Source organism: Lipotes vexillifer, unplaced genomic scaffold, assembly GCF_000442215.2.
Source record: "Lipotes vexillifer unplaced genomic scaffold, Lipotes_vexillifer_v1.1 scaffold1201, whole genome shotgun sequence".
Classification (NCBI taxonomy): domain Eukaryota; kingdom Metazoa; phylum Chordata; class Mammalia; order Artiodactyla; family Lipotidae; genus Lipotes; species Lipotes vexillifer.
The window spans coordinates 307,348-334,721 of record NW_006783542.1 but is presented as its reverse complement, the minus strand read 5'-3'; the positions used below and the strand labels follow the sequence as shown (position 1 = coordinate 334,721).

General features: G+C 48.5%; 1 protein-coding gene across 1 annotated transcript in view; it reads right to left on the bottom strand.

Moving 5' to 3' along the window:
• The window catches only part of NR5A2 (nuclear receptor subfamily 5 group A member 2), a 129,373-nt gene that overhangs the window by 96,123 nt on the left and 5,876 nt on the right, over window positions 1-27,374 (bottom strand). Inside the window, 5 exon segments of the mRNA XM_007456130.1 lie at window positions 12,983-13,629; window positions 16,109-16,250; window positions 17,776-17,894; window positions 21,907-22,016; window positions 22,018-22,042. Coding sequence (XP_007456192.1) covers window positions 12,983-13,629; window positions 16,109-16,250; window positions 17,776-17,894; window positions 21,907-22,016; window positions 22,018-22,042 — 1,043 coding nt within the window.

Below are 27,374 nucleotides of genomic sequence, written 5' to 3'. Positions count from 1 at the left end.
CTCCACGAGTTACATTTCCTGCTTTGATAACTGTATAAGGAAAATGTAAGGCACTTCAAGCTCCCCAATTATATTTGATTAGCTAGTCAAAATAATATAACAGCTTTCATCACCCCAAGGAAAACTTTTGAAGAATTCTGTTGCCAACACTTCTGCACAAACACTAATCTATATCATTATTTTACAAGGGGAAATGCAATATTTAGTAGGTTTTTTGTTGTTTTTTTTTTAATTAGGCAATAAGCCAAGCCTCTTATCCATCACAACTACAGATCCAAAAAGCACAACCGTGGTGCTGGGATGTGTGTGGTAAAGGAGGATTTGTGGTGATTTTAGACGAGGCAAGATACAGTGGTCAAAATAAAACAGGTCTTAGAATGAGCCAACATTTCAGGGAACACATCTGAAAACAGGATATGTACTCAAAACTCTGTGATATATACACACAAGATCTGCCCGGGGGAACCACACGGGACCCAAAACCTATCCACGTGGGACCCAAAACCTATATGTGAGTGGAATTATCTTTTACCAAATGAATGTGAGTATGTCTCTATCAATCACATCAGGAACACTGCTTAAGAAGACATTGAAATCCTGAGAATTTTCCGATTACCAATTAGCAATTTGACGTCGCTTGAAAGTGAAGACAGAATGTTACCTCTGCTGCCTTACCCCCATCCCTCCCAACCCGTCCTCCTCCACACCTTGGGTGTATCCATTCAACACGGATCTGGTACCTTCTGTGTTTCATCCCTCCCTAAAAACACATTTTTAATTTAAATGAAATAATTATCCTGCTCTCACAGGTAAAGTATTCTGTATGCAGGGTATTTAGAAATGTGATAGTCAATTCACCAGAGGTGGTCCTGCCGTAGACTTCAAAAATCAACACTGTGGGGGCTTCCCTGGTGGCACAGTGGTTGAGAGTCCGCCTGCCGATGCAGGGGACACGGGTTTGTGCCCCGGTCCAGGAAGATCCCACATGCCGCGGGGCGGCTGGGCCTGTGAGCCATGGCCGCTGGGCCTGCGCATCCAGAGCCTGTGCTCCGCAGCGGGAGAGGCCACAACAGTGAGAGGCCCGCGTCCGGCAAAAAAAAAAAAAAGAAAAAAAAAAGTCAACACTGTGAGCTATTGGATGAAAGACCAGTTATCTCCCCGCTCCCCAAATGAAAGACAAGAGGCACCCATCTGGGGTTACCTTCTGCCTTTGCAACGCTCTTATTGTGCAATAAAAGACAGACTTTAGACCTATTGGCCAATTAGTCCATTTCTCATGTAAAGAAAAAGCATTCTTACAGAATTAGAAGTCGGATCAAGGTTGGTTGTAAAGTGAATCCCAAATGTTGTGCAATCCTGGTGACACTTCTAAATATTCAAGCTAACGTGGTGGTCTTTTAGTTTCCGGAGAGAAATGAACACCAGCACGGCCCAGCGGTCCCGCGTACTTCAGATCTGTGCAATTTCTCCTCCAAGTGTTTGGCTGTTCCTTCAGAGGACGCTGTACGTGAAGAACTCACACACTTGGTCCTGGGAGGTCGGAAACATGGCATTTGAAAATGATTTCCAGGGAGGAGGTTCAAAGGGAGGGACGCCTTGGTAGCCCTTTGTGGGGCTGTGTGGCGATGTCGCTACACAACGTACATAGGGAGCAGGGCCTTGCCACGCACCGCTGCTGAGAACCAAGGAGAATTTCGAAGCTGTCTTTGCACGGGCGTTACAGGGTACCCCCAACAGAAGACCCCGCTGTGTGGGGTCCCCTCACCCAGAGACAGGGCCACGTAGACGTTCCATCTACTGTCCTGAATGCAGCCCACTCCTAGGGTCTATGTACTCAACTGTTTCCCATCCTCAGACCTACGGGGCTCGGGTGCTCTCCTGGTCCACCACATTCCACAGGGAATGTGGGGAAAATGCAGACGCAGCCGAGGACAGGGGTCCCAGGGACCACGATGCTGTACAAAGCAATGCCTGCAGGTGCCTCTAGGAAGCTGAGGCACCCCGAGGGAAGGAGAAGCCGTGTGAGTGAGAAAAGAGAAAGGGAGTCTGGGCAGATTGAAAAGGAGAGACGGAGGTGAAGGCAAGTGGAGAAAATCAGGAAAATGATACAGAAGGTCCGAGTGTCTCCAGAGAAGCTGGCTGGGGACCCATGAACAGGCGGCCTGAGCTTCGCCTGGTGCACGGAAATGGCAGAAGTGCAGAGACAATTAGGTTTTAAGCATCAGACATTTAAGAAAGACCCGGCTGCTGACAGAGGTGATGCCGTGTACGTCTCTGTTCTCGAGTGTGGGTGGTATTCTTGGGTTAGACATTAATGTCTTCAAGGTGAACAATAGCACAAATGCCCAATTTCCATGCAGCCATTCTGCAAATGGATGTGGAGCCCTCAAAGACTTGTATGATCGACTTCTCAAGTTGTCAAAGAATAAGTAGGAGTACAGTCATCCTTCACTTACCCTGGAAAATAGGAAGACCTATTTTATCTCACAGGTTCAGAGGGCAAAGTCCTTCAAATTGTGTTAAGGAGTGTCACACATGAGTCATGTTTTCGGCTTTGTCACCCATTACCTGACTCTGTATAACAGCAGACAACGTGGTCAGACAGGGTCCTGGGGCTCAGGGACTCAGGGAGCTCTCCCTCCCCCACACTGAGGAATGAACGTCTTGGATTTTCTGTAAGATCTGTGAGCAGTTCGTGTGCCCTGCTGGGCAGATGCAGGTCTTGGAGTGAGCAGCGACCCTCGCTGTTCTCAGCAAACAAGTGTGTACCTGCTTCTAAGCAGACAGACTGATGCACCTGCCTCCACTGATCATGCGGTAGGAAGCGGTGCTGGGCACTGGCGGTGGGGCGGCAGGGACAGCCTGCCCAGTGTCCCCAGGTTGAGAAGACCGCACCCCTGCTGCACCCGATGGGCTGGTTCTGCGGCCCCCCCAGTTACAGCCCCTTTTACGGATGAAGGTTTAGAAGCTCGAGTCTGCCACCAATGGCAAACTCACCTTCTCCAATACAAACGGTTCCGGATTCCGGCCCTACAGGGTCGCCCTCCAATTAAAAAAAGAAAGAAAGAATTTACATGTTCTTGGGCCAGTTTAAGAAACTGCTCTCTGTAGTTTAAGAGTCATAGAGGTCCTTTAAGACCTATTGTAAAGCGGTATTGAGATGGGCATAGTTTACAAAAGACCGCCATATACATTTTTTGTTTCAATGACATTGTTACCACTTAATTAGCCATGGGACTTGGGGCAAATCGGTGAAAATCTTTAGGTCTTGGTAGCCTACTCTGCACACTGGGAGCAAACATGCCCCGCTGCCCAGGGATTAATTAGTATTAAGTGAGATACAGTACTGGTAAAGCACTTAACAACTGTCTGACTCACAGTAAAAACTCAATAAATGGCGGGTATTATTCTCACCTATTACCCAAACTCTGCAGTCGAGGAAAAATGGAAGTGTTTTCTGTTAACCTTGAGTCTTCCCTAAACCCTCGACTATTAATGGACCTCCAAGCCTCCGGGGCAGGTTACCTGCTGAGGTGTATTTTCCCCATGTCTTTGACTATTTCTCCATCTTTCTCATTCCAGATCCCCACCTATCCCCCAACCGATTCAAGTGCCTCGGTTAATTTTGCTGGTACTAACAGATTAGTCGACTAAAAAACTTAGTTGTTTAAAAACCAAGTTAGCTTTTTTTTTTTTTTAATTGAGCTGCTTATAAATTTTGGAGATTAATCCTTTGTCAGTTGCTTCATTTGCAAATATTTTCTCCCATTCTGAGGGTTGTCTTTTGGTCTTGTTTATGGTTTCCTTTGCTGTGCAAAAGCTTTGAAGTTTCCTTAGGTCCCATTTGTTTATTTTTGTTTTTATATCCATTTCTCTAGGAGGTGGCAAATACCGTATGCTAACACATATATATGGAATTTAAGAAAAAAAAATGTCATGAAGAACCTAGGGGTAAGACAGGAATAAACACACAGACCTACTAGAGAATGGACTTGAGGAAATGGGGAGGGGGAAGGGTAAGCTGTGACAAAGTGAGAGAGTGGCATGGACATATATACACTACCAAACGTAAAATGCAGCCGCATAGCACAGGGAGATCAGCTCGGTGCTTTGTGACCAACCTAGAGGGGTGGGATAGGGAGGGTGGGAGGGAGGGAGACGCAAGAGGGAAGAGATATGGGGATATATGTATATGTATATGTATAACTGATTCACTTTGTTATAAACTAACACACCATTGTAAAGCAATTATACTCCAATAAAGATGTAAAAAAAAAAATTAGGTCTTTAGAAGCATTTATTCTAATATGTAATTTTAAATGATTTTCTGTGCAGAATAGAGATTGACCGTAAGATTAATGGGTGAGCTAATAATAAACTGGAAAACCTTAATTAAAAAAAAAAAAACCAAAAAGAAAACCAAGTTAGCAAAAGTACAACGAGGTAACACCTAACACCGGTCAGAATGGCCATCACTAAAAAGCCTACAATGATAAATGCTGGAGAGGGTGTGGAGAAAATGTCAACTGATATAGTCACTATGGAGAACAGTATGGAGGTTCCTTAAAGAACTAAAAATAGAGTTTCCTGCAATCCCACTCCCGGGCATATATTCAAACAAAACTCTAATTCAAAAGGATGCACGCACCCCAGTGTTCATAGCAGCAATGTTTACAATAGCCGAGACATGGAAACAACCTAAATGTCCATCGACAGATGAATGGATAAAGAAGACATGGTGTGTATGTATGTGTATGTGTGTAATATATATATACACATATATATATGTGTGTGTGCATATATGGTGGAATACTACTCAGCCATAAAAAAGAATGAAATAATACCATTTGCAGCAACATGGATACAACTAGAGATGGTCATACTAAGTGAAGTAAGTCAGAAAGAGAAAGACAAATGCCATATGATATCACTTATCTGTGGAATCTAAAATATGACACAAATGAACTTATCTATGAAACAGAAACAGACTCACAGACATAGAGAACAGACTTGTGGCTGCCAAGGGGGAGGGGGTTTGGGGGAAGGGTGGATTTGGAGTTTGGGATTAGCAGTTGTAAACTATTACATATAGAATGGATAAACAACAAGGTCCTACTGTATAGCACAGGGAACTACAGTCAATATCCTGTGATAAACCATAATGGAAAAGAATATGGAAGTGAATATATATAACTGAGTCACTTTGCTGTACAGCAGAAATTAACAGATTGTAAATCAACTATACTTGAATAAAATAAATTTTAAAAAATTAAAAAATTAAAACCTAGTTAACAAACTTTTATTAATCAATTAACTCCGTGTCTCTTCGGGCCCATAAGGGAGGGATGGACGTGTCCTCTGGAAGAACCACGTTATGTGACAGCAGTGGTCCAGGGCTTTCCCTCTCCCCCTCTAAGACCAAACGAGACCTTGTCGTGTCCTCATTTCCTGGAGCTGCCCTAAGGAGCAGACCAGAAAAGGGCCTGAGGCACCCAGTCCTAGAGCAGGCAAAGAGTGAGCACCCAAAAAAAGGGACCTCTCTTCCTTTCGCCACCTGACCTTGAGCAGAGCAAGGAACATGGCCATTTTCTTTCTACCCTCATTGTTCATTTCAGACGCCTGACAATGGCCCAGCCAGTTACACACTGGTTCCTTGGGTATGGCTGGCTATTCCCATGCTCCCCACAATGCTAGCAGATAACAAATAGATTAACAGGGGGCTTCCCTGGTGGCGCAGTGGTTAAGAATCCACCTGCCAGTGCAGGGGACACAGGTTCAAGCCCTGGTCTGGGAAGATCCCACGTGCCGCGGAGCAACTAAGCCCGTGCGCTACAGCTACTGAGCCTGAGCTCTAGAGCCTGCGAGCCACAACTACTGAGCCCGCGTGCCACAACTACTGAAGCCTGCACACCTAGAGCCCGTGCTCTGCAACAAGAGAAGCCACCGCAATGAGAGGCCCACGCACCGCAACGAAGAGTAGCCCCCGCTCGCCGCAAGTAGAGAAAGCCCGCGCTCAGCAATGAAGACCCAACACAGTCAAAAATTAAAAAAAAAAAAAAAAGATTAAAAGGAACAGGAAGCGTATTGGGTGTGTGAACAAGCAAACCCGGTATGGAGCCATCATCATTGCTTCGAACAAATCTCCTGGCCTCCCAGGGAGGAAACAACTAGCGCCTGGCTACGCTGAAACCAAGCTTTGAGAAGTTAAGAGTCTAAACCGAGCCTGCAGTTTGCAGGTGCATCCTCTCTAAATAAAGCAAATGTAATACTTTAAAAAGGAACACAGAAGGTGGAGAAACCACATCTCCGCAGTCAGGGGGCCATTTCCACCAAAGAACAACACCTATAGCACAAACAGGTATTGATGGGACAGTGACCAAGAAGACTTTAAAGTCTAAAGAATGGATTTCTCAATCAGTAACTGACAATGGGTGCAGTAAGACTCATGCCTGTACAAGCAAGGAAGGCTAGAATCATATACATTCTCAGCACCATCAACCAGCCCAGAGGCTTCTGTGCCAGGTCTGCCTGGAGGGAATCACAGAAGCAGACGTCTGATGCCTGAAGAGCCCCGAGTCATGGAATCAGACATGCAGATCCCCATGTTCCCTCCAAATTCAAAGGCAGAAGAAAACTTCCCAGCCCCAGTGGAAGAAAAGCCAGTTTTCTCACTTCCTTGTAAACCTACGAAGGGTCGGTTTCTTTTCTTCTGATCTCTTTTTGATGAGTAGGTTGAATGGTCAAAGATATTTTAATTTGCCTTCAGATAGAAACACTTCTCCCCTCTTGATGGGAAATCACTTCAATGCTCATCATTTGCTTCCAGGAGGAACTACTTTGCATCCAAAGAAGTGAAAACACAGGTAAGTAAAGTGACAGACTATAATTCTGGGTATGTGACCCTGAACCCCAAAGCTCAGGGGGAATCAAAGGGGAGCAGGACGGCGGGTGAATGTAGGAAAACATGATGCATGCACTGCCCCCAACACACACACACACACACACACACACACACACACACACAAAAGAAGGGTTAAGTAAGTCCATTAAACATGGCTTAAAATTGGGGCAAATCCATAAAAAGGAATGAAATTGGGTCATTTGTAGGGATGTGGATGGACCTAGAGTCTGTCATCAGAGTGAAGTAAGTCAGAAAGAGAAAAACAAATATTGTATATTAACACATATATGTGGAATCTAGAAAAATGGTACAGATGAACCTATTTGCAGGGCAGGGATAGAGATGCGGGTGGGATGAATTGGGAGATTAGGATTGACATAGATACAATACCATGTGTAAAATAGATAGCTAGCGGGAACCTGCTGTATAGCACAGGGAGCTCAGCTCAGTGCTCTGTGATGACCTACATGGGTGGGACGGGGGGAGGGGGCGAGGTCCAAGAGGGAAGGGATATAGGTTTACATAGAGCTGATTCACTTCGTGGCACAGCAGAAACTAATACAACATTGTAAAGCAACTGTACTCCAATAAAAAACAAAAAAAATTGGGGCAAATCCAACGAAATCTCAAACCGCAGACCTATATTGGTTGGGAGAAGTGAACTAAGGCTTGGGAAAAGTGATCTAGGGTGTTAAAAATAAATAAATAAAACTCTGCTCAAAATGCTTCTGCACCAGAGCAGAGAGGAAAGGCTTGCTCCCACCCCCAGTCTCCTCACTTTCGAGAAAACTGGCTTCGGCACGGCTGAATTCCTTTGGCACAAACTCCCTGAGCCTCTGAGCCCTATTTTCCAAAGGAACACTAGTTATGTGTTTCACTCAGGATTAATTTAGAATTTTTCTTTTTTTTATTCCTCCATGTATCAGAATCTTTCACGGAGGGGAAGTTCGTCTATACCCATTCCCAGAATCCTCTGAAGACATCTGGTCTCATTAGAAGATCAAACAGATCCTCCAGATTCATTAGTTGTTCAACAAAGTGGGAATTATTTTCTCACTGCTCTTGTGTTTGTGAGATACTCAAGACACAGATGAGAGAAAAATAATGGAAAGAAAAACACAATCTTCTTGACTCACAAAGACAGTGCCTTCTATGATATTGCGGGGCAGGACGGGGTGGGGGGGGGAAGGGAATTCGCTCTTGATTTCCAAAAACACAAGGAAAAGTCAAGAGTATAGGCCACTGTAAGACAGATGGGGTTTAAAGATTTGAAGGGAGGGACTTCCCTGGTGACGCAGTGGTTAAGAATCCACAGGGGACACGGGTTCGATCCCTGCTCCTGGAAGATGCCACATGCCGCAGAGCAGCTAAGCCCGTGCACCACAACTACTGAAGCCTGCGCACCTAGAGCCCATGCTCCGCAACAAGAGAAGCCATCGCAACGACAGGCCCGCGCACCGCAACGAAGAGCGCCCCCCACTCGCCTCAACTAGAGAAAGCCCGTGTGCAGCAATGAAGACCCAACGCAGCCAAAAAAAAAGAAAAAAGGATTTGAAGGTATAGCGAATGTACGATACTACCCCCAAAATATCGTCATACTTCAGAAATTCGTGGCGCATCTATCAACTGGTTACAATCCTAAATTCTCTTCCTTCCTGTTTTTGCAAACATACATAAAAAGGAGCCGATGCTGTTACACCCAGCATCAAGTAGGACCCGGGACGTAACCTCCTTTAGCCATTTTCCTGCAGAGCATAACTGCACGTGGTTGCCACACCTGATTCGCCCCAAGAAGGGCTGTGAGCAGAGGGAAAGGCACTCGGAGAGCTTTGGACACTCCTCCAGGGCTCAGAAGTGCCGGCTGGTAGATGCACTTCACTGAATGATGCCCCAGCGGCCTGCGAGAATTATAGCAGCTTTCTAAAGTGACTCACTCACTCCCAGGGGGTCGTCTGGGCTCAGAGAAAATCTATCTCCCTGATTATTAGTGATTTAGTAATTGGGTGGTAGTGATTGACTTCTGATAACGTGGAGATTTGCTTTAGCCTCACTGGCAAAGGCGTGTATTTTTGGAGTCAAAGGTTACACGGCTTCTTTGTGTGTGTGCATTGGGGGGTGGGGGGCAGGGCTGCAGAGAAGCACAGCTTCTTGGAACCTGAATCGACCAGTCCCAGCTCTGCCCTGTACAAGCCACAGGCCCCCTGCCTCAGCTTCTTTGTATGTAAATGGAGGGGGTCGAATCAAACGACCCCCACCGCCTCTTCCAGATCTGGAAAATCTGTGGTTTCTAGGCAAGGAGTACATTGGATGCACAAGAGCTGTTTGGAAACCTACTAGTTTCAGCGTGTTAATTTCAGCTTTTCCATGCCATGATTTTGGATAGAGATCAGGATTGTTTCTTCCTTACAGGTATAGAGAAAAACGAAACAGCTCACTTCCATGTATCCTCTCTCTCTTTCCCCCTGCTTGTCATCCAGCTCTGAAACTGCACGCTTTCTATGAGTATATTGTATTCTTTTTTTCTTTTTTTGCTGTTCATGTGCTATGTCTCAAGATACGTGTTTGGGAGTTATACTTTCCTCTTTCCCGTTCCAGTATTTTGAATGGGAACCAGAATATCTCTTTTTGCACCTTGTAACTAAGTAGAAAAACAAAACAACCCACCAAATTTCCTCTGGCCCTTCTGATCCCTTAAATAGTAAACAAATGGAATCTGTATTCCCTCTTCTTATCCACGGAGAGAGTCTAACTTGTCCTGGGAGAGTGTGCAAGGGGTCATTTGCAAAATTGCCTTATTATCCTATTACTCTCCGGGAGCAAATATGTGCCTTTTCATCTTGGGTTTGTAGAGGTATAAGCAATCTGATCTGCCCTATAAGTATATCGCTTGATGGGTAATTTGCAGTGAAGTTAACAAGAAAAAGACAAATGTGTAAAGGGGGAGCATTCATCTTCACAAACGATATTTTAAAATCACAAGTTTAAAAAAAAAAAAAAATCACAAGTTTTGCAGGAAGGTAGGCAGAGACCGGGCTGCCAGTTTCGGGGATGTCTTGGAGGCCAGGCCGGGAGGGAGAGGGCCTTGTCCAGGAGTCATTCTTAGCGGTGGCAGGTAGGCAACGCCCAGCAGAAGGTCCATGACACCTTTCCAGGAGCAGCATTTCTTGGACTGCTGGTCATGCCTCATCTAGTGTGTCGTGAAATCAATTTAGTGGGTCATGACCAGAAATTTTTAAAAAGCATGAAATAAATTAGACTAAAGCAGCACAGAGTAGAAAATATCAGAGTGCATGGCATGGACAAAATCATGTACTGTCTAGTGGAACTCTGGCTCAGTGGTATGCCTGTGTGTGTTGTGTGTGTGAGTGTGCGTGTGTGATGTGTTTGGTACACCAGGTTTCAGGGTAGAATATATTTCTTACTGCAGGTCTTAGTTCAGAATTTTGAAACCCTCTGCCCTGGAGAAATACATGGCCACGCACATCTCCATGCTGGCTTCAAACGCCTTGGTCTGGTTTCCACAAAGTAAATTTATAAACAAAGGAAAAGGAATTCTTCTGAAGCAAATGGTCACCTCACAACTCCATATTTAAATGACTCCTAAGTTATTCTGAAATTCTCCTTCTCTTTCTCTGGAAAATACTTTAACAGAATCAATGTAAGCCCAAGGCAAATGGTGAAGTGGGTCCAGTTTGTCTTTTTCTCCTGGGGGCAACTCCCACCCCTTACAGGTGTCACCCCCAGGGTTTGTATCTGTTCCCTCTTTAAAGCATATTCTCATGAAAGACTGATAAATGCCTTAAACAACAGTATAAATGACTGATATTGCTTTAGTATGTCCTGTTCTCAAAAGTGTTTACATTTTAGCCAAATATGAACTCTCATGCCCTAGAAAGGACTCTCATACAATTTAATTACAGTGAAAAGAAAAGAGAAATTTGGAGAGAGTTTTTTCCTAGCACTCTTAAAGTCCTACCTGGGGGACTCTATATTCACTTTATAACCTTCCTTTCTTTTTTCACATGTAATTAATACACATGATTTCTTTCCCCACGCTTTTGTGAAACAAACTTCAACAGTCTTTTTTTTGAATATTTATGAAATTGTCTTATCATAAAATCTTTGAGAGCAAATATTTTGTCTTATTCCCCTTTGCATCCATCGTACACCAACTAACCGCCTGACAAATTTGAGGTCCTCAGCTGGCAGTAGTTAATGACTATTATACAATTTTACTTTCTGCCACACATGTGGTAATATTGTTTTCCAATGTCAAACTAATCAGAGTACAAGTGCATGTTTTTTTCCGGAATATAAGAGTAATACGTAAAGCCTCCACACACTTGTCATAAAACAATAAGAGCAATTTTAAAATAGCACCGATTTATTGAGTATATAATATAGGCCGGGTTCCCAGGACTAGAGGCTTTGCCCATATAGTCTCATTTATTACTCTAAAAACCTCAATACACGTATTGCTATTCCCATCATACCCTCCATCACCCGCCAAACACCACACCTACAACTTTACCTACAAGAAAACTAAGGCTCAGAGATTGAGGACCTGCCCACAAAGACAGTTACTAAGTAGCAAAGATCTAATGCAAACTGGTTTCCTCCGACTTGGAAGGCTGTGCTTTCCTCACTTGTACACTTCCTAACATTTCGGCTGTATGTAAAATTATCATTTTCATTTTCATTTTCCAATTTCTTACCTGTTCTCTTAAGGGACAAAGTCGTGAACCTAAGAGCACCGGGAAGCTTTGGTTTGGTTTTGTTTTTAATGATAAACAACGCCCTGACTATTCCAGGGTGGTTCCACACTCAGAGGGTTTGGCCTGACAGCTAACAGTGCATTCTGCTTGCCACCCCCCACCCCCGCCCGAGTGATCCCCACCATCAGCCATCTGTATGCGCGGGACAGAGGCCTAGAGGGTAGGGCTGGACCGGTCAGCATCCTAACAGCAGGCTGGGGGTAGCCTAGTAACTTACTCGGATCCATTCAGATTAATTTTTTTGTTGCAGATCACAGTGCCAGGTGAAGACGGCCGTGGAAAGCGCTGTTTTCCGTTTGCACGTGGCTTCCACATTCCCCAGCCCATCCGCGCACACACAACTTTAAACAGAAACCTTTAAATTAAAAGTCTGCTTCGTACTGTCCTTCTCTCAGAGATTTTTAAATCTCCTCCCAAAGTCCTAGGTGTCTGAAGCAGCCACAGGAACAGGAAGAAATTGATTTTGTGACAGACAGACTAGAAATCAAACCCAGGATTCAGTTTTGTTTTCAACACAGAGAACGAAATCACTGACCACCAAATACAGTTTGGTAGCTACTCTCAGATCCCAAACTTCCCTATAACTTTCCCATATTAATTCGGTCTTCAGTTTCAGGAAATAAAATAATTATGTAGTTAAACAGAGATCCTTAGACAAACAAGGGCTGTGTTTACAATGTACCAATCCATTAAAATCAACGGCAGACATTGATTATGAGTAGCAAAGCCCAGCCAAGCAGGCTAGCACTTGCCACGGGGCCCATTCCCCAGCCAACAGCAGTAAACATCCTATTGGAATCTGCTCCGAAAACAAAGGCTCTACCAACCTAATGTCAAGGTAAACAGGTAGTAAATACCTACTTGCTAACTACTAACCAGTGGTACCACTTGAATTCTTTAGCGTCTAAACACAACTAAATGTTGGCCTTTTTTCCTTCTAAATTGGCACCATTATAACAGAGCTCTTTACTTGGTCATTTTTTAAAAGTTTACTAAGTTCTGTTTCACACTGGCTTCAGTTTTTTAGCCATAAACCATCTGAGCTTAAAGGGAGTAAGTAGAGACATTCTCCTACTCAGAAAAGAAAACCCAACCAACTTTCCCCTATTTGACATGAAATGCCATGCCCCCAGATGAAGAGCTACAGAGAAGAAAAGCCCCATAAAGTTAAGCTGAAAATAGTTCTGAAGTCAAGGTCGGAAACATCATTTTACAAAGAAGAAAAGTAAGGAGAAGACCCTATTAAGCAGGGACAGAGCCGGGTCTCCCGGAAGCGGGGCTCTAAGCTCCGAGGGCTGGCACGTACCTTGAGCTCCCGGAAGAAGACGCTACTCCGGGCCCACTCCACGATGGAGAATAGGGTCTGATCTGCCATCTTGCACATGAGCCCGAACGTACTCAGCCTCTCGTGTTTGCTGCGGTTCGCCTGCTCCTGCTGCAGATAGGCCATGATCTTGGCCTGGACCTGGGGCTCATCGGGCTCACACTTCAGCAGTTCCAGGATCAGGTGGGGCATGCTGGCGGGGGAGCTGGTCTGGTAACTGTCCATGTAGGAGTAGCCCATGATGGACTCCGGGGAGCTGGTGTAGGGATCTGGGTACTCAGACTTGATGGCCCGGCTGGGAAAGTGGCTGTAGGTCTGGTACCCTTGCAGGCTGCCAGGAGGTGGCATTGTCATGCTGATGGGGGACGTGACAAAGGGACTGCGGTCGTAGTCTGTAGGAGGCAAGGCAGCATGGTTCAGAGGTAGGCCTTTGGAGACAGAATGGATGTTCTGAATTGCAGAGGAGATGCTCAGCTCGGAGGGCATGGCTTGGATCACCTGAGACATGGCTTCTAGCTTAAGTCCATTGGCTCGGATGAGGGCTTTTTTCTGCTGCTTCAGGGCCCTGTCCCTCTTGTACATGGGCCCAAACTTATTCCTCCCTCCGCGCATTCGGTCCGCCCTTACCGCTGTCGGGTGGGGGAAGAAAAAAAGAAAGGAAGCGTAAAAGTAAGTATTAGCATTCTCCAGATCTCCAGATAGTTAGAAAGGCTGAAAATGGACCGGAAGTGGTCTGTGTGTGGTTGTTTCCAAAAAAAAAAAAAGCCATGTCCTCTTTATTTATGAATTCTTTCCTCCAAGTGTGTTTGTCATCAAAAAAAATATTTCGGGGGGTTTCCCCGGTGGCGCGGCGGTTGAGAGTCCACCTGCCGATGCAGGGGACGCGGGTTCGTGCCCCGGTCCGGGAAGATCCCACATGCCGCGGAGCGGCTGGGCCCGTGAGCCATGGCCGCTGAGCCTGCGCGTCCGGAGCCTGTGCTCCGCAACGGGAGAGGCCACAACAGGGAGAGGCCACAACAGTGAGAGGCCCGCGTACCGCAAAAAAAAAAAAAAAATTCAGATATGTAGGGACATATTAACCCTTTGGTGACTGCAGAGGTTTCCTAATTTTTCTACACACAGGAGATGCTTCACGTTTCTAAAGAAGAGGCTCAGGCCCTATCACGCCAGTGATGCTGCTGTGATTCTCTTTATGGAAACCCAAACTGCTAAAAGGGAGAAAAAAAAAAAAAAGCAAAGGAGCCATTTCTGGATTAAATTGTGACTATTTTTCCTTAGAACATCTTCCTCTCTCAAAGTCTTTTGGTTAATTTGCTGCAAAAGTGTTAGGTACATGCTCTTCTTGGAAAATCATCCTCACCTGGACTTGACGGGCACACATCAGGTAGCCACCGGTTATTGTTTTCCATTTAAGCAGAACTGGACATAATTAAAGCAAATTCATTTCAGAAGCTGTCAAAACGGTCCACCGTCACGATGCTATGTGGCGTCTGGGGCCACGTCTAGTAATTTACTTAGCGGGACTCTCCTAGCTCATGGTGGCCAGTGGCAATTCGATAGGACCCAGCAACCTCTGACAGCTTGTGACATACTGAAATTGCTGGAGGTTAAGTTTTCGAGCTTTTCATCTTAGGATTAGTATAGCATTAAAAATTTATTGTGAATGCTAGGTATCTAGAACACTGCACAAGATGATAAAGAGTTTTTCATCTGGATGATAATTTATTGAATGTTTAATTGTTTCATATCACTGTGAACAAAGCATGAGCATGCATTGCAAGTGACTTACTGTTAAGAAAGCACACTTTTTAAGGTAAAGAAATGTAACCTTTTCCCTTTGTTAAAAAAAAGGAATCAAATGACACCATATGCAATCACAACATTTAATTTTTAACATTTTATCTTCTGAGTCTCATACTATAGTAAGCATCTACCACATTGTTTTGCTGTTTGCAAAATAATACAGGGCTTGGTAATGAAGAATTAACAAGAATCAGTTACTTCTTTTTCTCAACCTCCTCTTAAAAGCAACACAGACTTAACAGTCCTCCTGATAACCCAAGTGGCTACTTCTATTGGGAAGGAACCTATTAGCAATTCAGCAGACTTATCTGAAATTTTTTGAGTATTGCCATCAAGTCTGAGTGCCACACAACAGAAAAGCCCCAAACACGACTAGTCTGTGCCTCACTGATCAAATAAAATGCACTCCTGTATCTGGCACATCTCAGGGATCTGTATCACTTCTTATTACTTTATTTACAATATATTTAATCTCTGGAAAGTCAGTAGGTCAGAGGCTGAAGAACAGCAACACATCATAATAGTTCATGAACTACAAATTATTTACAGAAGAGTCACATATTAAACATTACTTCCTGCCAATCTGTACATCGTAAGTGCAGGTTCTGCTTTTTCAACATAAAGTTTAATGTGGCTTTTGAGGAACCATTCTCTTGTTTTTGTCAAACCAATGCTACCGATGTAATGGTTCATTATTTTTCATGTTTCCTGCTTCTCAAAAAAATTTTTTTTATTTTGCAGACTCAGTCATCATCTTAAAAAAAAAAAAAGAAACGTGCTTTCCCACACAATCAAAAATGATACTCTACATGAGAAAATCTTTTTATAATTAAAGGCTTTAACTCTTGTTCAAGAATCACGAAACTAATAGTAACAATTATGACAAGCGTACCTATTTAAAAAGATTAAAATCAAACTTTTTTACTGGGGCATCCCGATTTGAAAACTTACAGGATTTTAAAAAATATTTTGGCAAATTATTTTTACCTGTTCTCAGCTGAATCATATTAGTCTTGCTTTCATCTAACCTGACCTTTCATCTAACCTATGAAATGCATCTGCTCCTCAAACTAAGAAAAGAGGTGAGAAGGCGACACTCTGGTATTAGAATTTTTTTCCCTAGTAAATTTCACCAGCATTTAAATGAGACTCGGACTATTCTGCTGACAAAACATCAAAAGGTCTTATTGTCAATAGTGTTAAAAGACTAGGAAAATACTGTTACCATGTTATAAGTACAATGTTGTTTTAAATCCTGTGTCCTTAGAGAGTTTTAACAGGCAGTGGTCTTTAGAAAGAACTTACCTTCTAGCTTCATTCCAACACTTAGACATTTTTGAAATCGACAGTAAGGACAGCGCTTTCTCTGTGTCTTGTCAATTTGGCAGTTCTGGTTTTCTATACACGTGTACCTTTTATTATTTTGGACTGTTCGCTTAAAAAAGCCCTGTAAGAGAAAATAGTGAGACATATTATTAAGCTAACACCCGTCTCTTCCATTGTTTCATTTTAAGGAAATCACCAGTAAATCTTTTCATTGCACCGTTTGAGCCCTTATGTGGTTCTGTGGTTTGTTTTACATTTTAACAAGATCAACCCTCCCAAACCAGGCTATGGTGGAGATTTTTCTGGCATCAGTTATATTTCAAGAATCGCATCAAATCTTGGGGACCTTTAGCTACACACCATCTTATCTCAACAGTCAGGGAAAAATACGTACATATTAACCAGTAATTTTTTGAAGAAAATCTGTCTTCCTATTAACCCTCATATTCCAGATAAGGCACTTACAGAGAGAGCGGCATTGTTTTTAAGTAGTCTGATACAATATCAGTGGCAAACTACTGTATAATAGCAATGGAAAAATGGAATAGCAAAACACCTCAGATTTTTTACAAATGTCAGCACTAGATAGTTAAAAGCAAAAGGATTTAAAGAATAAAATGGGAAAATGTTTATAATTCCACTGGAATACATTCAAGTTGGGGAACTGTGTAAGGAAAAAGGTGAAACTCATGAGGGAAAAAAGCATATACAACAAAGAGCTGAATTTTAGCAGAGTGTATGCCTTCCTTATATTTCACCCACAAGAATTAATCAAAAATAAAATCTGTAGCTTTGTAACATAATAACAGCTTGGATGGTATATTCTGTTTGTCCTACTAGCCACAAAGTGAAACCATCTTACTTTGTTATAAGGAAAGAAGGGATTTTCTTGGCAGTGGTTTAAGTAATTGTACTGAGTTTTCTACTTTTAAAAATGTTGAAAAATAGGGGGTATCAAATTTACTGGGAATGTATGAAAAAGGTCTGAGATAAGTCCTTAACGTATAGTTGACATGGTTAGTAATAATACAGTACATCTTACATATTAAAATTTCTTGCATTTAAATAGGTCATATAATATATTTATGAAAACTACTCTTATTATAAACTTAAGATCTGGTTTCTAATTCTTTATGATATAGATTTCAAAAAAATCTTAAAGGTTATTTTTGGAATAAATCAGGATGAAATCATATAGTGGGGAGTTTAGACTTTTATATGTCTGTGGGTTAAAAAATGTTTGGATGTGTAGCACAGAATACTCTGAAGTTACAATGTATTGGGGAAATACTTTGTCATGTTCGCTCTCAAGAACAACGATGCTTTAAATATATATAAGTCAAGCAAAATCAATACTTTGGACCATTAGAAATAGAAGTTTTTCTACAGCTCTGTCACCTTCCTACCATAAACTATTTTAAAGCCGTGAGACTGGCAAAGTTTTCTAAACAGCATAAATCTCTTTGCCTTTTGAATTAAATTGGACACATATTTCTTAGAATCATCTCACTAAGACTCACTCATTCCCTCTCTCATGTTTAACTGGGTCCAAAAAAGACAGCTTGTATTTAGCTTTAAGAAGTAATCCAATGGTTTATTTTGGTTTTGAGCATTATATTTCTCAGATAGCAACGTAGAAGGCAAACCTTGCAGCTTTCACAGGTGAGGAGCCCATAATGGTACCCAGACACTTTATCTCCACAAACGGGACAGAGTTCCTCAAGATCTTCATCATAGGAGTAATTCACCATTTTAAACTGAGACACTGAAACAAGAGAAATGCATGCACATATCCAATTAATTTACTAGGTAGGTTTTAATCCTGCAATAAAACCCATTTTGGTGACTGGTGGGCAAACATCACCAGGTAAAATAGAAAATAAAAATGTTATACCCAGATGTACTGCAGAGAGCTATTTTCATACAGTGGAAGTAAAACAACTTTTGGCATGCGCTTTGCATTATTTTAATTTAAAAATAATTCTAATATCTTGCGTTAAAAATTCTTAAGCTGACCACTGTTGAACAAGAGTCCCCCTAACTCTGCAAAGCAACAGATCAGAATAGAAACACGAATTGCATAAAGTAACAACTTCAAATTTCTTTTAAACCTCCTTGAGGTTAAGTTCCAAAATGTCACCTTTGCCTAAGGGAGAGAAAGGAGCACATGGCATTATCCTCCCACTGGAATGAGTCTGCTTAAAGTCCAGCGAACTATAAGGGTGTTTAGGGAAAGCAACACCAATATGCAAACACTTGGCGGGGGGAACGGATGCCCCAGAAACCTTCTCAGCAGCCCCATTTTAACCACAGCCTGCTGCTCCCAGCGTTCAGATCTGTTAGATCAATCCAAACATTCAGTTACGTAGTGATAGGGCTTTCCCCTCCACACTTTTCAAAAATCTCCTGTAAAAATAAAAAGGCAAAAGGCAGGACGCCCGGACCAAAAAAAAAAAAAAAGAAGAAAAAGAAGGAAGGGAAAAGATACACACGAGGGTTTGGTTTCGTCGCAAAGTACTGAAGTCGTTTAATGAACTTCACATGTTTCCGATCATCACCGCAAAATATAAACACCTCGAGTTCGCCCCGTTAAACAGAAATCAGGCCGCGGCTCTGAGCGGCTCCCTGCAGGGATCGGGTAACCGGCCTTCCTTCCGACGCAGCACCGCGAAGGCGTCTTCACAGCTCCAAGATGGATAAACTGCATAGCAGAGGCAGTGGCCAGGAGACCCCAGATAATACCTGATCCGGTCCCTCCCGGAGACTCGGTCCTTGCCGATCGAGCCTCGCAGCGCGCGCCGCAGGGGACGGATGGCGAGGGCAGGTCCGCGCAGCCCGGCCGCCGCCCGCAGCCTCCCGGCACCTCCGGTGAAACCCCGGGCACATTCGCCTCTCGCCCCTTGCTCAACTTTCGGCTACACACAGGCGCACAAACGCCCCAGTTAAGTTTGTTTTAAGTTAATCAGTGGCATTTGCAGGGGGCGGGGCGGGGCGGGAGGGGGTGGATGGGGAACCGAGGGCCGGGCAGAAGCTTCCTCTGATTTGTTTACCAAATAGGAAAAGGAGAAATAGCCCCCAGCCCACCCCCAAAGTACTCGGCCGCTCTATCACCATAGTGGCCTCCTTGCCAATGATTACTGATTTTTTTTTTTTCTCTTTAAAATAAAGTTCTATTTTCTTTACGGATTCTGGGGGCCGCCGGAAAGGGCCGTCGGGGTGAGGGTCCTTGCAGCGCTTCTCGGCTGAGCCGCGACCGGCAGAGTGAGGCCGGCTCTCTCCCAGGGACTCAGAGCCCTGGGCTGGGGCATAAACCTAGGTGAGTTAGCCAGAGTTTGGGCGGGGGGCGGCGGGGGGGGCGGTCCCGGGAAGAGATGTTCCAGACGAGGCAGACGTGTGGGCTCCGAGAAACAGAAATAAAGAGACGCAGAGCGCAGTCCTCCCGGCGGTGCCCTGAGAGGGCCGCGCTCGCGTTGGGGAACCTGGGGGTTTGGCCGAGGCTGATAGTTCCAGAAGTTTGTTAATAGCCCAATCCCTCCTAAAGCTCGTGACTATTGTCTTGAGGCACGTTTTAGGGACGGAAAAAAGGTGTGCTTTACCAAGTGTGTTCTCTTCTCCCTCCCCCTTTCCCCAACAAAGTAAACTTTAACTTTGCCTCTGAGAGGCTCGGAGAGGCAACCGTTTCCAGGGGACCCGGTGCGCGCCTCGGGGATCCGACACCCAAAAGACCGGGGCTGGGGGTGGGACCCTCTTGGAAAATTCAAAGGCAGAGGCCGTGTGGGGAGATCGACGCTGCGGTGCGAGACCGGGGCACCTTTCAGAGGCGCCCAGGCGCTGTTAACCCAAGATAGCGTTTGGAGCACGGAGTGCATCCGAGCAAATAAGTCCCGGTCTTGAGAAGGTAGAGGGAGCGGTGGGGCCTTGGACAGCGAAGGCCTCAGAGGCGCGCGGACAAGTTCCCCGAACTGTCCCGGGACTCGGTAGCGGGTCCTCTTTCTGCCCCCCGGCCCCCCGCCCCGCGGGTCGGACGGCGGTGCGTCCCCGGCCGAGACCAAAGCGAGCCTGGTCCTGGGGTGCCTGTCCGCCGGGGCTCCCCTCCGGCAGCAGGCCGCGTGGCCTGGATGGAGGAAGCCTCGCCCGGGCGCTGCCCACCCGCTTTCGACCCCGGGGCTGAGCCAGTGGCCGGAGGCTTCCCGGAGCCCTAGGTACCAGGGAAAGCCAGCTTTCTGCTCTGGGGCAGTGGGTCCGGTCGAGAACGCCCCTCTCAAATTCTACAAAGAAAATATTGCAATGGCATCTCCCTCCCACCTCCCCCCAAACCCTGATTCTTGCCTCCCGGGCTTCCTGTTCCAGCTTCTCCCTCCGCTGCTTTTCCCGAGTCGCCCAGAAACGCGTGCGGTAAGGAGAAGCAGAAACTTTCCCTTGGCCCAAGAATCTCGCCGGCCCCAAGGACGCCCAAAGGATAGTCCTTCGCAGCAGCTGGCGGCTGCGGGTCTCGGAGGCAGCTCCCCGGCGCCGCTTCCCCCGAGTCCCCCTTCGCGAAATCCCAGGTGCCAGAGGGAAAGCCTCTTTGGGCCAACCGGGTCCCCTCGGCAGCCAACCTACAAGTTGGACTCTAGGGCCTCGGGCCCAGGGGACGTCCACGGCCCTCCCTGGAGGCTGAGCGAGACCCCAGGATCCGCGAGCGGTATCCGACCCCACCAGCAGGACGCACGCCTTCCCGCCGCCCCCTCTTCTCAAAGCAGCGGGGCGACCTCAGGCCCCGGGCCCAGCGCCGCCTCTCCCGCACAGCCGCGTGCACCAGCCCTGAACTCTGCTCTCAACGCCTCCCCGGCCCTTTCAAGTTCGTTCAAGGGGATGGCAGGAAGCGTTCCGGGATCACAGGCCCGCCGGCCCGCACATCCTGCGCGCTGGCAGGGGCGAGGATGGAAGGGCACCGGTGACTTTTCCTAGCATTGTTCCCTCCCCGGCCCCGAGCAACTGCGATAAACTTCTGAAGGGCTCAATACGGCCAGATCTAGAGTCGCTTATTTTGGAATGCGGCGAAAATACAGCCTACGGGATTTGCTTTTTTTTTTTTTTTTGCTGTTGTTGTTAGCAATCAAAAGCTGGGAAATGAAAAAGGACTTCCAGTTTTCCAGGTCTCAGAGAGAAGAGCTTGAGGCTAAACCGCCGCCCCCGCCCAACACTCACTCCGCAGCGCCCGACCAGTGGATGGGCTGGGAATAACTGGTTCTCTCCAGTTCTGCCTGCAGTTTTATGAAGTTGTCCAAATTCGAGCCGGCTCCCTCGGTGCGCCTGGGCTGTGGGGCGCCCATGCGTCCTAACACCGCTAAGCCCGCTCTCCCCAAGGCTCCATCTCTCTCTGCAGTTGACTTTCCCAGGCAGTGTCCTTCCACCGCTGAAGAGCACCGCTTCAAGTTCCCGCCGATTCCAACGACTGGGAACCTGCTCGGGTTTCCCGCGAGACATTCCGTTCCTTAGAATGATCTTTAGAATAATAAGATCTTTAGCCTGAAGCTGCCCCGCTCTTGTAGCCAGAGCTCGAAGCCTCTCTTTTCTTAATTAGAAGTGGCCAATTAGGCATTGCTTGGAAAATCCCCGCCCCGCATTGTTCAAGAGCCATAAACTTTTATGCCTGCCCCTGGGGAAGGGGCCCGACGCCCGCGCGCAGCCCCGCAGCCCCGCGGCGACCGGCGCTCGGCGGCCAGTCAAGCGCCCGCGCGGCGAGCCCGGGGCGCTGGAGCCGCGGGAGCCAAGCGCCGCGAGCGCCTCCTTACCTTGCATGTTTTCCGGCATCTGCCCCTGTTCCCCATGCGACCGAGCCAGTCCCAGAGCTTCCGTCTCCACTTTGGGCAGCATGACAAGGCGGCCGCGGGCGGGGTAGGGGTCCGTGCCGGTCCGGAAGCCCAGCACCTGGACGCCGGCAGTACAGCTTCAACTCCGCCGGCAAGAAGGAGGGGGCGGCCGGGTGGCTGCTTCCTCGCCCGCCGTCAGGAGCGCGCCTCCGCCGCCTCCGGGGCTGCCGTCAGGACCCCCGAGCCCCGTCCAGGCTCGCGGCTCCTGAGCCGCCCCGGAACCGCGGGGAGGAGGCAGCGGGCTGCAGGCTTAGACCGCGCCCGGGCGCCCCGGTCCGGCTCGGCAAGGGCGCAGCTGCCCGGGGCGCGAACGCGCGGACGGCCGAGCGCCGGGCGCGCAGCGGAGGCGGCGGCCGACCTGCTGCCGCCGCGGCGCTGCCGCTGCTCCCGGACGGCTCGGCTCCGGCAACCCGCACCCCGCCCTCCGCCGCCCAGCGCCCGGGATCCGCAGGGTCTCGCGCGCGCTTTCTCTGGCCTCTTTCCGCTCCTCTCCGCCCCTTCCCCGTCTCTGCTTCCCTCCCGCTCGCTGTCAGGCGGGGAGTTAGGAAGTTCCAGCCTCCCTCTGTCGCTTCGTCTACACCTCTCCAGCCCGGGGAGGCGAGGCTGGGAAGGACACGGGGAGGAAGAGGAGAAGGGCGGCGAGTAGGGCTGGGCAGGGGCAAGAGGGGATGAGGGGCGATGGCAGTGAATGGGGACGCGGGCTCCGGACTCGGGTCGGACGCCAGGCGCCAGCCAATGAGGACGAGGCGCAGGCTCTAGTCTCCTCGCCTGCCCCAACCTCTTCACCCCGCCTCGCCCCCTCCTGCCCCACCCAGGCCCGGGGCGGGGGATGCGCACGCGGCGGCTCTTAACAGCGGGTGAGAGGCGACCTCTGTCTGAGCGCGGCGGCCAAGGAGAAGCTCGGGCGGAGATGTCCGCGCGCAGAGGGGAAGCCAGAGGGACGCGGGTGGGAGTTGGGGGTGAGGGGGCGCCCCCCGTGTGCGCCGGGTGAGGGGCTGCAGGAGGAGTTAAACACATTTAAACAACCCAGAAATGAAAAGAAGAGCTGGCCTGCTCTCGAGGGTCTCCCGGCCTCGTTCCCCTCGGCACTCAGTCCGCGGGCCCCCGGGAGTGGCGGAGCGTCACGGTTCACCTGCTCACCGAGGGGGCAGCCGTGTCGCCGGGAACCTGAACGGCTATCCCCGTTTCCCCATTCTTCCCCAGTTCCTTCTCTCGCTTATAAACACCACCCCGCCTCCTCGAGCCCAAGATTATCTTGGCGGCAGACTTCCTAAATTTTGGTGAACTGGGTTTCCATATAGAATGCAAAGCGCAGCCTGGGCTTTCTTTTTCATTTTGCTGCCTCTTGGGTGGGACGATCCACATCCCAGAGGCCCCGCACTTTAAAAAAAGTTTTAAAGAACCATCTGTTATGCAAGCTATTCCTCCACCCGCCCGGCCCCATCTTCAAAGTTTTCAGATCTCATCCCAACAAGATGAAAACATTTTTTTTTTCCAGCCTCCTGACTGCATGTGAAATGCCTCATATTCAGTGTCTGCTGTGAGACCGGGTAAAGATCAGAGTCCATCCACAAGGGGGTGAATTTGAATCTCAAAGGCTCTGAATTTATTCTACTTGAATGGTATAGAGATCACACAGTCAAACTGGCCAGTCCAGTATTCGATGACTTGAAAAATACTCCAATCATTGCCATGCATAATCTGCACTTTTATATGAAATGGGTCGTTCATCGCCTCCCCGCGCCTGGCGATTCAGATACTGTTGCCTCTCGAAACTGGTTTGTCATTTTGCTGTTTAACATGCGGTATGCAGAATTTAAGTTATTTAAATCTCAGTTTTAGTAGCATCTGCAGGTTTCATGAAAATGTTTAAACTTGGTGGGAGGGCTGCCCATTAGTTTGTAAAGGGGAGTGGGCTGAAACTGCCAAAACTAGTGACCCTTAAGATGCTCAGATTTTGGTGACAGTCCGTCCATTTGCAGGATTTCCTATAGTTATTTGAAGTATGTGAATTAAATTCAGAAAGGGGATAAAGTCTCAGGGCTTAAATCAGTGCTCGCTGCGCTTTCCTTATGGATGCAGGTGAACTTCGAGCATCAGTTTATTACAAAGCCTTCATTTAAGAGCACCCTCATCCCACAGCAACCAAACAGCATATGGGGGCACTTTTGCAACGCCTGCCCAATACCAGGCTGGAGCTCTGTGGGAGGGAAGGCCCTCTGGTTGCTGGGACGGGAGGACGAGGTTAGGAGAGCTGAAAGAAGCAGACAGAGGGTCTGACAGCACCAGGGACTTGCAGTGTGGCCTAAATCTTTGCCGGGACTTGGGGCTGAGCCTGACCTGGCTGGAGGCAAACTTTGTGATCGTGTTCAGGGCCCAGCCTCAGCCCCAGAAGCGACCTGTTTAGGCCACACCTGACACCTCTTCCTTCTAGGCCAGTCTGCCCTCCCATCACACCCCCAGAGACCTGGAGCGACGGTGACAAAGGGCCAGCTGGCATCCATTTGTCTCCTCACAAAAGCGAGCGGCGATGGCGGGAGAATAGGGGCTGGGGTCAAGGTTTTCAAAATCCTCCCTTAAGAGGATCCACAGTTGAAGCTCTAGTCCAGGCCGACGGCTCTGCTTAGTCAGCTGCGAGCCCAACGGGCACCGAAGGCGCAGGAGGTCTCAAGCCGAGACAAAACTTCCCTTTCTGAGAACCAAAGGAACCCCGAGCTCCCAGTGCTCCGGGCCTCCAAGCTCCAGGAACGGAGGAGCTCCCGAGGGCCCCAGACCTTCCCAGGTCCCCTCGGGGGACGTCGAAACCCCGTCTTCGGTGGACAGGGCGGGAAATCTCCCGCGAGAGAGACCCGAGAGTACAGTCACCTTTACCCCGGGCGCTCTGAGTGGGGCTTAGGGGAGCAGACGCAGAGGCGGGGGGGGCAGGGGGGGCTTCCAACCTCGCGCTCCTTCCCGCCCTCCAAGTGCACCCTTCCCCCATCCTCCCCCCTAGCACTTACTCTGGTCCTTTGCCCCTTCAATTCCGCTGGGCCGGGGGTCCCCACTGGAGCCCAAGACCCGTTTGCCCCGTGACCTGGGATGGGCCTGGGCGTCTCCCAGAGCACCCTGGCGGAAGGAGCGGTGGGGGAGGAGGTGCCCGAGCCCGCCCGCGGTGCCGGGTCGGTTACCTGGGGATGTTTCCAGGTGGCAGAGGCCTACGCGCGAGGCGGGAGGGCGAAGCGGACGCCAGGAGGGGAGGCACCTGAGATGGGGATGGGGGACTGGGCCTGTGTGGTCTAAACGTCTCGGCTCGCGGTGGTCTGCGTTCTCGGAGAGATACACCCACCGCCTTCGAATGATAAAGCCCCGCCAGGCGGGCCGACGCCTCCCACCCTCCTCTGGGGAAGTCTCACCTACTGCCTCTTAGTGGGAGCGCACTTAGGAATCCACCCCGGCTGCGGGGCATTTAACTAACCGGTGGGGACGCGAGGCCGGGCGAGACCGCTCCGGCTTTAGCCGCCCCGCGCGTTCTCAACTCGCTCCCCCGCTCCCCTGGCAAACTTCGCTCCCCTTTCCCCCCGCTTCCCCCGCGCCTCCACCTCCTTTCCTACGGGGCTGGTCTCCAGGCTCGTCCTTCCCGGTTCTGACTGTGTCTTCGAGCGTTGATTGACGGTTGCAATTACAAAGGATGATGCCTCGGGGAGGCTCCCGCAGCCTTGATGAGCCCTAGAAGCGCAGTCCCGGCATATTTTATCCAGACTCAGCGCCACGGGGCCGTGCGCCCCGTCCACCCGCGGGCAGGAGCGGAGGGGGGCTCGCGCTCCCCGCCCGCGAGGATGCGACTGCCTTGCTCTCCCGCCGCCGCCTTCCCGTGGCTCCGCGCCGCGTTCCCGAGCGCGCGCCGGGCACGGCCTGCCCCTGACCTGACCTGAGATGTGACTGCCTTGCTCTCCCGCCGCCGCCTTCCCGTGGCTCCGCGCCGCGTTCCCGAGCGCGCGCCGGGCACGGCCTGCCCCTGACCTGACCTGAGATGTGTCGGGCGGCCCCGCGCGCTTCCCGCGTGCAGTCTGCAAAGGCGTAAGAGGTCATGATTTTCGGGACTGGTTCAAGTTTCCTGAGCTCGGCAGACACGGGTCCCCGGAAGAACAGCGTGGAAGACCTACGTCTCCCGCCCGCCTGGGTGGGAGAAGCCTGCCACGATCCAGCACGACCCGCCCAACCCCGCACGAAACTTGCAAATCTACATCCTTGGAAACAATGTCTAACACCTCCTCCATTCCTACTTTTTGGTGCTTTCGAGAAACCAGAATACTTTTCTCGTAGCACGTGCCTACTCTCTAGCCGCAGAAGAAACCTAGATTTTTTTTTTTTTTTCCCCCCACCGAAAGTCTCCACAACCAGGCCGGGATAGCCCGAGGGGAAAGAGAAAGAAGTTTATCAGTCTACTGAAGCTCGGGTTCTGCCTAAGTTCTCCGCCCCTCCCACTCGAAAAGCCCATCAGAAGCCACTTTTGCTTTCCTCTGAAAATTAAGTTCATCTAGAACTCCAGAGTTCCGCTGCTGAGCTGGAGCCGGGAAGGGGGGTGGTGCTGGGCCCCGCTTCTAGGCGCTCCACCCCCGCGTTCGAAGCACTTTTTACTTTTTTTTAAGAGAGGATAAATTTTAGTGCACACATATAAATTAACAAAGAGCATCGAATTGGCCGAAGCTTTCAGAGAATAAACTGGAATAGGTGAGAAGTCGTGTCATGTTAAAAAAAAAAAAAAAATCCCTTTCTGCTGCCTGAGTAAACAGCCTGTAGTCCAGGAGGAAAAACTGCGGCCAGTCTAGCTAGACCTTCTACCCCTAGAAAGACTGCCTTGTAGGGGGTGGCCAGCCAATGGCGACTGATTCACAGTCACTATGGGAGTATCTTAGTATATCAGGGCCCCGTCTTTACCAGCGAGGAAAACGCAAGGTGCCGCATTTATCTGGGTAATCAAGACGCCTCCACCCCCTCCAAACAAAGTCGCATCCTTTCTCTGAAGGACAGGTGAGGTTTTTGGAGACTTTGGCCTGTATTATTGGAATCTACAGCTCTCGGTAATAAGGCTTCCCTGTAGAACTTTTTAGACTTAATTTTCTTTGGGGCGGGGTCTAGGCGCGTCCCACCTGGGTCGAGCCGGTGCCCTTCGAGGTGAATGGGGAGATCCGGTCTGGAGAAAGGAGCCGGCCGGGAAATAACCTTGGGTAGGTGGTCCAATCTAATCTAGCTCTTCCTCTCTGTAATTGAAATGGAGATGTGAGGCAGCTCCAGCTCAACACTGGAGACTCCACTCTCGGAACCATCCCTGTCCATTCTCGGGACAAACCAGAACACTGAGTGACGTTCTCGAGGACGATGCTGGCGCCTGCAGGCCCCCAAGCGCTGGG